The 15,001-nt window shown below is 36.2% G+C and overlaps 2 protein-coding genes across 13 annotated transcripts; one reads left to right on the top strand and one right to left on the bottom strand.

Annotated features, from left to right (window-relative positions):
* The first annotated feature begins 1,216 nt into the window (after positions 1–1,216).
* On the top strand, positions 1,217–5,592 carry si:ch211-110p13.9 (uncharacterized protein LOC562347 homolog). Its single transcript, XM_060882666.1, has 4 exons — positions 1,217–1,678; positions 1,759–1,888; positions 1,984–2,117; positions 4,390–5,592. Exons 1-4 carry the CDS (start codon positions 1,556–1,558, stop codon positions 5,200–5,202), a joined length of 1,200 nt encoding a protein of 399 aa, XP_060738649.1. The 5' UTR covers positions 1,217–1,555; the 3' UTR covers positions 5,203–5,592.
* Positions 5,593–5,814: 222 nt separating this feature from the next.
* Positions 5,815–14,821, bottom strand: rsrc2 (arginine/serine-rich coiled-coil 2). Of its 12 annotated transcripts, none has more exons than XM_060882653.1 (11): positions 14,697–14,821; positions 12,751–12,892; positions 12,291–12,331; positions 10,379–10,557; positions 9,771–9,923; positions 9,397–9,513; positions 9,044–9,088; positions 8,393–8,475; positions 8,019–8,296; positions 7,804–7,893; positions 5,815–6,449 (listed from the first exon to the last, which is right to left on the bottom strand). In XM_060882653.1, exons 2-11 carry the CDS (start codon positions 12,830–12,832, stop codon positions 6,264–6,266), a joined length of 1,254 nt encoding a protein of 417 aa, XP_060738636.1. In that variant the 5' UTR covers positions 12,833–12,892; positions 14,697–14,821; the 3' UTR covers positions 5,815–6,263. The 12 variants fall into 12 exon arrangements, with proteins under 12 accessions (XP_060738636.1, XP_060738639.1, XP_060738637.1 ...); XM_060882656.1 differs by having other exon boundaries at positions 8,031–8,296; XM_060882654.1 differs by having other exon boundaries at positions 8,019–8,293.
* Positions 14,822–15,001: the final 180 nt, after the last annotated feature.

The following is a 15,001-nucleotide window of genomic DNA, read 5'->3' as shown; positions in this document are numbered from 1 at the left end:
TGAATGACATTATTTTATTTAAATATAATTGGTCAGTTTATTAGACAAAATCTAAGTGTAATCAGCAGACATTAATGAAATAAATCAATTATAAATGTTAATTAATATAAAATACCATATTAAGACATTTATTAACAACAACTTAAATGACTTGGATGTTAAAACTTGAATTATATGAGCAGTTGATAAACCAGAGTACTAAAGCACACTTACAAAGGTCTTTAATCTACTTGTATAAAAAATATTTTTTTTCGGCAATTGGTACAAGTTACATTTAACATTCAATAACAACAGTTTCGTATATTTCTCTAAAACAACCAGAAAAAAGATTTTAACACATTTTCCCTAAATAAAATCTAAATAAAGTGATTTAATACCCAGTGTTATGTACAGTACCTGTTAGATAGTTTGTATTGTTAGAATAACTATAACGCTATGTAATTTATGTGCGCGTTTTTCAATCCGCAGGGACGCCGAGCAGAGCGAACATCAGAGAGTACAAGGTGTGTGTGCTTTTATTGATGGATTGCTATGATATGACATCTGCATCGGTGCAGTTCTTGTAATTGCAGTTTACTGGACCAATACACAGTTCGGTTTCTCATCCAATGCGTCTTCGCTGCGTTCAACTTCAGCCCTTATCACAGTGTGATAGTTGTTTTTTCTTCCAACAAAAATGAAGCGATTAACACCCATGAAAACATACTTTAGAAAACGACCATGGTTTATTTTAATTGAGCTTTTAAAATGTAAAACATTATTGTGTATTTCGGCATTACAAATATACAGCCATGCACAGAAATGATTAAAGACACACATCATTATATTGTCTGAACGCACTAAATGGCACAGAGAGAGAAACATCATGTGGAGTTATTTTGTTTTGTATTATTAAACATAATTTTAATTATATATATGAATCATTAGTGTATCATGATACATTAGAGTAATACAGGGAATACAATGGAATAGTGGATTGCAATAAGGTTAGTAGTATACAACCCTACCCTGGGGGCTGAGTCCCCCTAAAATGAAAATTCTAGACTCGCCCCTGGTTTAAGTATTATTTAAAATATAAAAGTGCTTTTAAAATATACAGTGTGCGTTTTTGCCAGATGACCGGAGAGGGCGCTTCTGAAACAAAATGGATCCAAAGTATCTAACCTAGATAACAACGAAGAAAAGGACGTCAACAACCCTGGTTGCGCATGCGCATTAATCACAGTACAGGATATAAAAACGTATTTATGCGTATTTTTTTTCTCTTTCTTTTTTATTTAAATTCATTCTGTATTTGTTTTTAACACAGCGAGGTTATAATGTACGTTTTACATCAATTTATAATGTACACTGTTCACTTCAGTGTTTCATAACAGGATACTTTAAACCTGTCTGTTATTAAGTCTACTGTCTGGAGCCATGCATTGAATTTATTCAGTTGCCCTTTGGGTTGTGTTCATTACACTGTGTTATTACTTTAAAACACTTTAAAATATAGAAAATTGTGTTTCTTCGTGTAAAACAAAAGTCAGGAAACGTTTAAAAAAGTGAAATAATGACCACTAAGTCTGTCTCAGTCACCAAGTTCCCCTACTGGGAAAGTGGTAAAAGGAGAATTCGATTCTTGTATCTAGTCGGTGATAATTCCATTCAGCTGACCAAACCAAGCACAGATGAGGTAAATCATGTTTAAGCAAAATATATGCTGTTTTGTGAGTGTTATGTACAATTAACAGCTATATGTTTATACTTATTAAGGAGTCAGTGATCCCTCTGTTTCTTGGAGCTGATCTTTTTTTGAACACAGACGTCCGCACTGAGAACCACCCCAGATATCATGCCAAGTTTGCTCGAAGAGGTCTAGCAACCAAACTGGCTTTCGCTTCAGGTATCACATCTCTACAATTTAAACAGGCTGAAATGGTGATATTATCAGATAGATGTTGTTAATGAGCTGCTGTTTTGTCTGATGTATGTTTGCAGACTTCAGGTTTGAAGGCTTGCGAGTTCCTTGTTCCCATAACAGTTTGTGGTTCTACTGTGTTCATGGGGTTTTTCGAGCGGCATTTGAACTCTACAGCAAACAAGAGCAGCTTTCAGTCCTGGAGTCATTTCAGGTAGTGTATATTTCTGCTGATATATACGTGATATATGTGCAGTGTGTTTATTAGGAACACCAGTGGTCTTGTGTATTCATTCAATTCTCCAGTCAGACAATCATGTGACAGCGCTGAAAGAAAAAAATAAAACACCGAAGGGGTTCACATGGCATCTGGTCGAGATTAGAAGTGTTCTTCAGTTACAGGATCCTATAGGAAGCAGCATAAAAGCATCTCAAGAACTGGGAGTCTTTTTTTTCATGGCACAAGTGTGTGGTCAGGTATGAAGCTTGTGGGACAATTCAGTTGTGAAACAGAATCCAATATAACTGTAACAGTTGAGCATTTATGGATTATTTGCTTATATAATTTTACATTTTACTTATGTTTTGTTTAATTTTCCCCCCAGAGAACTATTAGAAAATAATTTGTGGAGGAATAAGACCAAAATAAAACTTTTTGTTTTAAAATATAGTCATTGCAACCGACTATTTGTAAATAATATACATGATAACTGGGGAAAATCCTTCATGTGGTAAAAGTTTGACTATAAAAACTGCAGACATTTTGATCAGAAATCGGGGTACACCACAATGTAGTGTAACATAGTGTTTCAAAATTGCGGTATTACAAAATAGTGTTATTTTATAATATTTGGTCACCAATCAGTGTGAAAAGGGAGAAAATCGCATGTAAACATTTAATTTCTGCTTCAGCGAATGACACCAGCACACTGACTCACTGCACATTAGGTGGTGATTGGTTTGCATTTTAATCTAACATATTAAAATGAACATATACAAAATAGATAGATCTCCATGGAAACCATCTGATTTTCAAAGTAGTCCTTATTCATAATGCTGCATATATATTTAATAATAAATATAATGAGATATAAAAACAGCATTTAATATTTATAGATTATTTAGAAATGCCTATATTTCTTCATAAATATGACCAAAAACATAACCAGATTTTTAAACAAGTCCTGAAAGTAAACAAAGTGAACACAAACAAATGAGCCACTGCTATTATACTTCTTCATTTAATTATTGAGAAAAATAATTTTTTTGATCAGTCCTGCACAACAGCTTAGAAGAATTTTATTCCATTCCTCAGTACAGAAGAGCTGCAGCACTTGGATTTTAGTTGGTGTCCTCACGTGAAAAGATTGCTTCGGGTCCTTCCGCAATTTTTCTTTTGGATTAAAGTCAGGACAAAGGATGTGACATTCTAAAACATTATCTTTGTTCTTATTAAATAATTCTTTGGTAGACAGACTTTGGTGCTTGTGCTAATTGTCACGGTGTATAACCCATTTTTTCTTGAGGTTCAGTTCATGGACAGATGTCTTGCCATTTTCATTTAGAGATCACTGGCATAATTCTGAATTCATTGTTTCATCATTGATGGCAAATTGTCCTGGCCCAGATGCAGCAAAACAGGCCCAAAGCATGATAATACAATCACCATGTTTCACAGACTGTATAAGGTTCTTATGCTGGAATTCAGCATTTTACTTTCTCCAAAAATAATGCTTCTAATTTTAAAACAAAAAGTTTTATTTTGGTCTTATTCCTCCAGAAATTATTTTTCCAAAAGTCCTCTAGCTTGTCCACATGATCTTTAGCAAACTTCATGGGTAGCAATTGTTCTTTTTGGAGAGTAGTGGAATCTATATGACTGAGTCTAAAGTCATGAGAGAGGATTTTGTAACCTTTTCCAGCCTGATGAGCAACAATAACTCCTAAGAAATCTCCATCGTTTTTGTAATGATCCCCTTCCACAAACACATGTCATGAACATCAGACTTTGATATATCTATGTCCTTTATATATAATACAGGGCACTCATATAGACCTGATTGTCATCCCATTGACTTAAATCAGTTGGACTCAATTTGACCTTGAAATAAGTACTAAACCTAGAGGTTCACATACTTTTGCCTCTCTTAGATATATAATACCGGAACATTCTTCTGAATAAAAAAATTACCAAGTATAATATATTTGTCTGGTTTGTTTGATTGTGTTCACTTTGTCTGCTTTTGGGATTTGTGTGAAAATCTGGTAATGTTTTGTGTCATCTTTATGCAGAAATAGAGATATTTCTATTTCAAACTTTCAAGTGACACTTACTACAGATTGTAGAATCACTTTTTTTGTCATTTGTATTTAATTTTGTATGATCTCGGTTGGATCCCAATTTGAAGCCTAAATATAAACTTTTGGACTTTTTAATAGCTAAAAATCATCTACAGTGTTTTGAGAATTTATATTTCCTCTTTCAGGATCTGTGGAAATCCCGGATCAATGATAATCAGCTAAACTCGGTGTACAACATTGGGCTCCAGTTAGACATGGAACCACCTAAAACTATTGCTCAAGTGACACCAGTGGAATTTAATAATTCATCTAGTGACATTTCTGTACCTGCTGAGGACAATTTAAACTCTCATGACGCACTGGAAGACCTGGAAGAAGTGACCTTAGAGTCAACATCTGGTCAAGGAGATAATTGCTCTTCTGCAGACCATGATTACTGCTCCCAAATGAAATCAGTGGAGTCTAAAGACTTTAGTGTACTCACAGAGAGACTCCATAGCATAGGAAACAAAGTGAAATGTGCATCAATCGTGGACATGAACAGAGAAGAGACCATTTTGAAACTTCTGGATTATGTTGAATATTGGATTGATGGACAGGTGGATGAGGAAAAACTGACCGAAGCAGTAATGGTCTTGCTTCAGACTCCTTTTCATGGCTACTCCATCTATACCAGTCCTTTACTACAGGCTGTGGCAAGCTGGCTGGGTCGTCAGTTCCATGAAGCCAACAGCAGCGTGAGTCACCAGGTGGAAGGATTTAAGATGAGAAATATTGAACACATCAAAGACCTGCCTCCAGCGGAAGATCTAGCAACCGAGCTCTTCCCGGAGGCCATGAGGAACTTGCTGATACACTGGATGGGCCTCAGTGAAGAAGCGGCAACATGGAAAAGGCTCAGCGAATATCCCATTGTTTTGCTCATACTAGAGTTTGCCAACCATAATCTCATCACAGGAGTGGCTCATGTCTTGTATTCCAGTCTCATATGCAGGTAGAAAGACATTATTGTATTCAGGGATGTCATTGATACATACTGAGTCTAAGTTTTTTAGAATTCCTGCTTCACTTTACAGACACGGCCCAGTTATTTTGTTGGCTTGGCTTCCACCATGTCTCGTGAAGCTAACAGTGGAATCTTTCCAAAACAGAAGACGACATTTAATAGATGAAATCTTTAAGGACCACTGGACGATAGGGAGACTCAGCTTTTCCCTGAAGAACATTTTGAAGAGGGAAAGTTATGGTCACATGTAAAACATTTCAGAAGAGGGTACACTGGTCTGTTCCATATTTGTGATCATTTAGACAGAGGATGACCTCGATGTTCACATTCTTCCCAGAGATTTTCAGTGGGGTTCAGGTCAGAGACTCTAGTGAAGGTGAATTGTAATGCTGCAGCATACAAGCAATTCCGTAAAATTGTGTGCTTTTTGTGGTAACAGTTTGGGGAAAAACTACATATGGGTGTCAAGGTCAGATATCCACAAAATATTGACCATACTTTATACAATTTAGTTTTAATTTTAACCACCACAAACTTTAGCTGTCGGTCTAAACAAAACATTAAAATAAAAAAAATACTGAAAGATGATGTTATCACAGTAACATTTTTGGGCTAACAAAATATTTAATATGATAAGCAGTTACAACAGCTTGACACACTTATGGCCACTATGCCAGTGTTTTCTGATGGAAAGGGTTCGGCCATGTTCATAGCACAACTCTAAGCAACATCTATCTGTTCTATCCACAGGCGAAACGGAGTTATACAGTTATACATAAAAAAAAAAATACAGAAAATAAAGTTTCAACATTCAAATCCCCCATAAAGCTATGCAGAATCCTATTGCACCTTCGTGTAATTTTATGGAGATCTGCAGTAAAATTGTAACGAAAACAAACCAAATCACTTGTATTTACATCTGGATTCTTTCAAGACAATAATGGTATTTGAATAAATTACAGATGCAAACCAACATCCATGCAATCTAAAGCGTCAGCTTTCTATACACGTGTTAAAAATAAGCTGATGAGGGAAGAGTGAAATGATGGATGTTCAGACAGGGTCCATCCCTCGCGAAGAGAAAGACGTGGAGAATCCGAGGCCCATCCCTCTCTGTGTGTGTGTCTGGGAGCGCGCCATTTCATACTGCACATCCAAGTTACGGAACATTTCTTCCTGCTGCTGCAATGTCTTCATGCCTTCCTCATTGAGGTCTCCGGAAGTTAAGACCTCATCAGCCTGTAAGTGAACAAAGTCCACAGTAACTAACTGTTTATACACAGACAAGTATAGTCTTCAAAACAAAGCTTACAAACATGTAATTTAGTACAACAGGCAAGTACAAAAAAGGGGCAGATAGTGGATGAATTTGAGCATTTCCTTGATAGACAGGTTATGCGTTATAATTGAATTTTCCAGAATTTATTTTAATTACAGTAATTTATAAAAGCCATCATGGATTTTTCTTCTCATCCTGTGTATGCAGAGCTGAGGCAGGTTAGGAACACATTCAGCTACAGATTCCTCCAGCCAAATGCCTCTAAACGCCAGGGGACTCTTTAGTACCATCCGCCATTAGATTTAACAATGCAACAGTACACAGTTAAACACTCAACGATTAAACGTATTTCTATGGATACTGCAGATATAAATAAATAAAAAAAAACCTGATATTTCTTTCTATATTTTGAGTTTTTCTATTCATTGTATACCATCTTTCACTACATGTTTGATTTTCTTTGTTATTAATCAACATGTATCAACATGAATTTCCCCTGTGACGGACGAATACAGTTCCATCTCTTATGTCACTTCTCAATTTAGTTAATTACTAATACATATATGAATAGGCATGTCGATGTTTTTAATTTAGAGTAAGTATTTAAGGCTTTGACAATATTCAGTAAAGGTTGATCGCTCTGGATGAATTCAGCAAGATTTTAAAAAAGGAGGACAGTAGACTGAAAGACAGAATGAAATAAAAACTTGACTTTAAATTTCTTTAACTCATGTCCCTGGTCAGATTGTGCAAGATTCCTCTGAACTCATTGTTCCTGGAAAACATGTCAAACAGAGCAGATATTTTTATTTCCTCTTCGACTATAGGGTCTTGTAACATGTCTTTATGCTTGCGTTGGGAGCAAAAACTCTGGCCTTAGCATTTCTCATTCATTTCTGTGTGCACAAAATAACTTGGTAGGGAAATTCAAATGCAGTTTCTTCTGCAGTGTTTCTGCTTCTGCATTAAAGGGATTATTGATGGAGTCATACATGATTATTTAAGCCAACTACGATGGACAATTCAACAAATACGTCCCTCACACCTGGGACCGCTTCCTCTGATACAGAAGCAGAAACACAGCATGTGACTATTCATAACAAACTGTCTTGAAAGAAGAACCAAAGGAATCTGAGAAAATGGATTTCTTCATGAATAGACTATAAACTGTAGAACGTTCATTACTGCGCATTATAATGAAGTATTTGAATTATTTGGGCCACACAGTCATTTTTCCTTCTTTCCTATTAAAGTAATAAAAGCTCAGGGTCAGATTATACATGGAGAGGAAAAAAGTGCAGGATTTAAACTTACTTTGATTCCCATTAGTTTGCGGAACTTCACGTTTTGGTCTTTGTTGCCAAAATTCAGCTTCTCCCAAAGTTCTGCAGTCTGAGACTTATCCTTTAACACAAACATGAAGATTGTAAATGACACAAAAGATCATTTTAATGAATTAGGTTTCACAATTTTCAAACACTTGTCAACATCAATTAAAACAAACTGAATATTATGAATGCAGACTCTACCCTTTCTCTCACCCCTTCCCTCTTCCCCTGCCACAACAGCTTCCTCTTTTTCTCCTGCTCAGCAAACTTCATGGGGTTGACAGCTGAGGGATTGTAGTAGCTCGGCACAGCGATGCCTGTCTCTGCCAGCGTTTTAGCCTGCAGCGCTGCCATCTGTGCTGCCATAGCGATCTGTGGTGTGACCTGTGTGCCAGAGGCAAGCAGTGCTGCCACGTTCAGAGCTGGACTGGAGGCAGCAGCTGGGGCCTTGTCACAGAGCAGCGGCACTGTTGCTGCTGCTGAAGGGTAAAGACAATTATGTTAAAGTTGTTCATTTTCACCAGCTGTATAAGTAACGCTAAATAGAGCTACAGCTGTAAATGAATGTTCCTGACCTGCTACAATGTCTTGCTGCTGGTGGTGTTTTTCCAGCAGCTCTTTCTCTTTCTGTTCTTGAAGTTTTCTGGCTCTCTCCAACCTATGTGTTAAAGTAGAATTAAATCAAGCAAAGCTTTTACTACAAGGGATAAGAAAAACGCTTATGTAGGATCCACCCAACTATTGTAAAATATAGAAACATCAAGAAATGTATAGAATTAAAGAGTTCTTCATGTACAATGTATATAAAAAGTCTATAAGCCCATCTTAATGTCAGGTTTTTGTAATGTAAAAAAAACCCTATGATAAAAAGTGTCAGACTGTTTTCCACCATCAATGTGAAATAACAAATCAAACATGGGGCAAAATTTACAATTTTACAATAACATGGTTGCATAAGTGTGTTTTTAACGTTGGGGATGAACGTGACAATCTCTCAATCTGTGGGGTAGGGCAACTACACAGAAACCATTTTTTTCTCTCGCAAAAAACTAAACAATAACAAAACAAAAAACATCCAAGCTCAATTATATCATGTCCCAAATCATGTGGCAGAATGTGTTATGGTCTAATCAGACTTCAAAAGGTCTAATATTGGCATATTTCTAAAACATTTTTGTATTAAAAAACAAAACAAAATCAATCACATCACCAAATGAACACCATACCGTTGGTTCAGCATGGTGGAGGCAGCATCCAGCAATTTCATGGATCTAGAATGTTTTTGCAAGAAAGAGTAAGAAAATATTGTCAAGTCAAGATATGCCAAGCTGATGCCAAGACTCTTACCCAAAAAGGTAAGTATTAGTTCAGGGGTGCGCACACATGAAACTAGATTATTGCGTTTATTTTTCCCCTTTTCTCCCCATAGAGATTGTCTTTCATTGGCATTTTTTATACATTGTAATTTCACAGTGAGGGTGGGAAAATTCCTGAGAGTTAAAGCACAAAAACCTGACATTTTAACAGGTGTGTGTAGACGTTTTTATGCATTATATTTTAAATTAGACCACAACTCTACCTCCTGGCCAAAGCCTCTTGTGCATCCATAGCGGTGTTTCTGCCCCTGAAAGCCACAGGACTAGCAGAGCGACTGAGACTCTTCTTTCTCATCTTCTCAATCCTTTTCTTCTTCTCTCTGTTGCAAGAAAAATATGAACAATATTTGGATTATCAAATACCTGTTGAATGTATAACAAATGAAATAGTTTGACTATAAGGTTGTAATTCATAATGTTAGGTTAAGTTTAAGGTTATTTGTGATGAAGAAATTCAATAAACCAACCAAAGTAGCTGAAGTAGTATTTTATACTGAAGTACAGCAATTCATTTATAAAGAAATACATTTGTAGTCATTTGTATTGAATAACTTAGGATTTGTCTACAGTGACAAACCTGCTTTTGCTGCGACTTTTGCTTCTTTGTCTGTGTTTGGAACGTGATCGAGATTGGGATTTGGGTCGTCTCTTCCTCTCATGACTCTTTGACTGCCGTTCACGACTGCGTGACAGAGACCTTCGCCTGTCCCGACTTCGACTATGATGCCTTCTGGGACAGTAAACCGACAGACCACACAGCGTTAACAGTGAAGTTTTACTGATCACATGTACTTCAGGAACCTTGTATTGAAATAGCTGTGGTGCAGTAGGAAATATTAAAGTTTATAACAAGTTCTGATTATTGCCTGATTGGAGTTTTATTTGTTTATGAAAATTCCACAATTTTGAAACAAATCAAACGTAGATTTAAAAAGAACCCTACACTGCACCTGTGTATGAAAGATTAAAACTGAGACTATATGCAGAATTAGCATTACACTCTGTCGACAATGGATATACACGATCTCCTGACATCTTTGTTTCTATTCTATTTGATGAATGCATTGTGAGTAATCAATAAATAAATTGCACTGCATCATGTTTGTTTAATGAATTACAATGAGTGTACATCATGTTTGTTTAATGAATTACAATGAGTGTATTTACAGGATTATATTTTGTTACCTTTCCCTTGAGCGTGATCTGGATTGGCTTCTTGCTCTGGAGGACCTCTTGTCCTTTCTGCGGTGTCGCTCCTCTCCACTGTCTTCTGAAAGCCTCTCGCGCTCTTTATCCGAACTGTGCAGCAGGTCTTCGGATCGGCTATGTGATCTGACCATCTTGTCCTGGTCCCTCCGCCGTGCCTGTTTTAAGAAGAAGTGGTCTCTTTCAGGAAAATAGTGCGACAAAGAGAGTTAGTATGCCAGTTTTAGAACAAGCATCTTTAAGAAGATTAATACGCACAGCCCTATCTACCCCCTCAAAAAAAAAAAAAAGAAAATCCTTAACCAATAAAATCATAAAATAAGAATGTGAATTTGTTCTTAGCATAACCCTAATAGAAGGTCGTATTCAGAGTTCAAAACTTCAAAATCACGCCTCCAAGATTGCCAGATTTGTCTTGTTTAGGACACTCAGAACTGAAGGTACTGAACTGAAGGGACATCACCTTTAAGTCAGGCACTTGCCTTAAAAACCTGTGGGAAAAAAAATGCAGCCTGAGAAAATAAAGCAAAGAAATATAAAAAGCAAAAAAAAAGCACCTGGTCCCTTTTGGTGTCAACTGCAACATAATGTTGCATTAAAGAAAAAGACACAAAAAAAAATTTCAAAAAAAAGAAAATCAATAAAATACATTATATTGTGACTACATCACTATCACCATGAACAGGAAGCAGAAGTTTCCTATTTGTGATAAACGTAGCAAATTATTTCTCAAAGTAAGAGAAATGTTTTTCCACCCACATTAATCAGCCATCAACTTATAATAGAAGACAAGGAGCTAGAAGCAGCCTAATATGCTCTACTTTTGGCAGGAAAGATTGTGAAGTTTAGGCAGAGAAGAAAATGCTGCAGCTGCCACAGAGAATTCATTGAACAGGTTAAAGAAGGCTTTAGATGCCCGAGTTTAAAGGACAAGCTGACCAAGCAGTCACCTGCTGTGGTTACAGCTTACTGTACATACGTGGAACTCATTATTTTATTGTAAGAATGAAGTAATAAAAAAATTGTCCATCTTCAAGGATGATTCATGAGAATAAATTGATGACAGTGTGTCAAGTCTACACATTTAATGCTGCTCTTAAATGGCAATCTACAGGAGTTTGACCTTACAAAGCTACAACATGCTTCAGACTGAGCACAAATAATCAGATAGTCACACTGCACTTCTTGTTTTTATACGACTCGGGTGTGTAGGTAAGTTTGAGGTCTACAGTAAAAGATGATGTGAACATTCAGTATTAACGGCTTTATAACTCCAGCAGAACGCAACTCTGAATACGGCCCTGTGTCAGTTTTATTTTAATTTAAATTCAGGCTCTCTATGGCTTCCCCTGTTAATTCTGAAACAATTGCAACTTATATGTGCTAGCCTTTCTGTTCACTTTTTCACAACATTCATGCATACAGGTAAGAGGACAAAGATTGATCAAGATCAATGCAACTCATGAGGGGAGACTTGGAAAAATTACAGCAATAAAAATAATATCTTTAATCAAGTGGAAGATTGAGGCTGATAGTTACCTGTCCAGTTGTAGGCATATAATTTTGCTATCTGTCAGCAGCGTCTTCTGTTCAGACTGTCTCTTCGTGCATTAGCACGCTGAGTGTAATTTGTTATAGAGATGTTATCATGTGATCTAAATACAGTCTTTTACCAAAAAGAAAATTCCCACACAATCTGTACTCTACTTTAGTCATCTCTAATTTCACATAACTGTGTGAGAGAGAACCAAAGAAATTATCATCTCTCAAGAACTATTTCATCCTGTCCTGTAAAAGCTTTGATACTTACCCTGTTCTTATGATAAACTACTTAATCAAGTGACCACATCAACTTAACCTACATGAGTGAAATGGTCTGTAATTTAGTTACCTCTTTGCTTCTGCTCCGGGATCTTCTGTGCTTCTTTTCGCCTGAAATTAAGAGAAAATTATTGCAGTTAAAAAAACATAAACAAATGCCAATAACCATGAAAGACACTAGACAATTCTTGGCGTTCTCTAAATTTTAGATACAAATATTTATTGAACCAAATGCACTAAATAAACTGTTTCTAATAATGCATTTTATTATTATTACCTCTTATGTGAACAAAAGCAGATGCCTGACTAATTGACTTGTCAAAAGTAAAAGTTATGGTTAAAATTAAAAGTGGAGAGTTTTTTTTTAATGAATGTTCCGGTCCTGAATGGATATTTTACTTTAATATCTGTTCAATATATTTGTGTGTGTAATAGATAGCCTGCAATTATTTTAACCTGTCCAGTGTTCATTAGAATTCAGCATGTACCTGTTTATTTATTTATTTAATGGACATCAAAGAAAGTGTTACCTGATTTTCGTTTTTTGTCCCTTGATTGTGATCTGGACCGTGAGTGATGTTTCCAGCTCCTGGGTGATTTAGAAGTTTCCATGTTGACTCTTTGAGCCCACGTCAAACACTGAGGAAACTACTTCAGGGCAACAGCATTTGCCTGATAGACACAAAGATTTAAAAGAAATCTTGATTAAGTAAAGCAGTGTTTTTATAAGCTGATCCTCACCCTATGCAGGTGGGTGACCTTTACATAGCACAGAGGTTTAAGTCTAATAATTAAGACTAAGTGCCAGAGTCCCCCTTACTGTAAATCTAATTTAGGGTAACAAGCCCCCTTAATGGATCCTGTGTTATCATAACAGCAGTCCATAGCAATTAACAAAGTATAACAATTTAGTTACAGAGAACAAAATAAGGAAATTAAAGGAACAAGCAGGGTTCTGCATGCATTTATTCCTTTTTTCAATAGGAGCTGAATTTGGACTTGGGAACACACACAGGAGACCGAGAGACCTGCAAATCTGAGTTGTGCAATATGTTACTACGGAAATAATACTGCATTACAACATATTCTACATAACGTGTGTTAGCACATTAAAATAAACCTGTGATTTGCCTTGCAACTGATACCAGCATGAGTGCTGCTGTTACAAAATAATAACAAACACCTCCTGACCAATCAGGTTTCAGAATTCAGTTGTACCATAGTATAACATTTGTTTGATAAACAAAAGTCTATATTTTTCACTAATCTTTCCAAACAGCAGGCAATGCTCTGTTCTGCTCATCTCTCTCAGAATTTCCCACTCAGCACAGCTTTTCATCCTACAGCTGAAACAAAGCCCACTCATATCCCTGCTTTCTTCTGTCTGTTTCAAAGCACAATCAAAAAAGATAACAGCAACATGACAGACAACCTGCAGGTTAATTTATCACCATGGTATAATAATTTATATGGATTATTTCTATGATACAAAAACCATAAAGTACTGTCCTACTTCACGCAGACTTTATTTTCATTTCTCTTCAACAGTTCTGATCACAAAGTCTGAGAGGCATGATTCATGGCATGATAACAGCGTATGATGACTTTTTTGTAAAAGGAGTTTGTAATCAAACTTCACATGGATTCCACCCACAAACTTCACATGGATTTTACCACTTCCAGACGTGATAAAACTGTGTGTTCCAGTTGTAGTGACTCTGTGGGTCACTAATCTTCAAAAAGAGATTCATATCCATCCAGAAAAAAGACAGAAGACGACAACAATAACGTCACAATTATAATTCAATAATTGATTTCGTTTCCTTCTTAAATGTCTAAGAAAAAGTGATGAGTTAAAGCAGATAAATATCAAAAAACGCGTCATGAGTGACGTCATGTGCTCGATGTTTATAACGTCATATCCTGTTGATTTTCACCTATTTACATTTGCGTCGTCTAATGACTAATACAGATAAGTTCAGGATTACTCAACTCGGTAGCTATACCAAGTAAAAGCATAAGTACTTTCTGGCTTTTTTTTTTCCAAAAAATAAAAAAATTAAATAAATAAGTGTTGTTTGATACATGACACCCCACAAAACTACACACAGTGTGTTGGTCGGTGGCGTTTGTCGGTCTGTGGTGTGGTGTTTGTGGGTCGGTTGTTAGCGAGCTCACAGCTACTTATGCTAATTGTCCGGTGCTGTTCAGCCACACAGCTCATAATTAATCAGAAAGAGAAATATTTCGTCTCAATGTTAAGGCCATGTTGAATACATCAAACACACAATCAAGCAGTTTTGTTATATTTGTTTACTGTGTGTTTTACTGTGTGTTTCACTGTGGGCTCGCGCGCGGCCTCTGGCCTACAAGTCCAGTCTCTGTGAACTCGACATTACTGATGATAATAAACTGCTGCTGTGATATAAACATTTATAACCAAATGCAGTATAATAATATATTAACACATACTCACCGCCTCTCAATATCAATAAAGGTGTTTTATTTCTTTTATTTTGTTTTGTGCCTTGCAGTCTCGACTTCTCGAACAACGGAGGTGTAACCAACACAATTCGGCGTGACCCGGAAGCGTTCCCTCTCATTTCCTTTGTTTTGCGTACACAATACCTACGACCTTTTTAACACAGATTTTTACTATTTAACATTATTTATTAATAATAATAAATGTATACGTAAAAAAAAATAATAAATAAATAACCACACTTTCTGATACACAGCACTGTGATGTGACAATTAACTTTTGTAGCTGATATTTAATTC

This window comes from Tachysurus vachellii, chromosome 12 (genome assembly GCF_030014155.1).
Source record: "Tachysurus vachellii isolate PV-2020 chromosome 12, HZAU_Pvac_v1, whole genome shotgun sequence".
NCBI classification, from domain to species: domain Eukaryota; kingdom Metazoa; phylum Chordata; class Actinopteri; order Siluriformes; family Bagridae; genus Tachysurus; species Tachysurus vachellii.
This window is presented reverse-complemented; position numbering and strand designations above follow the sequence as displayed.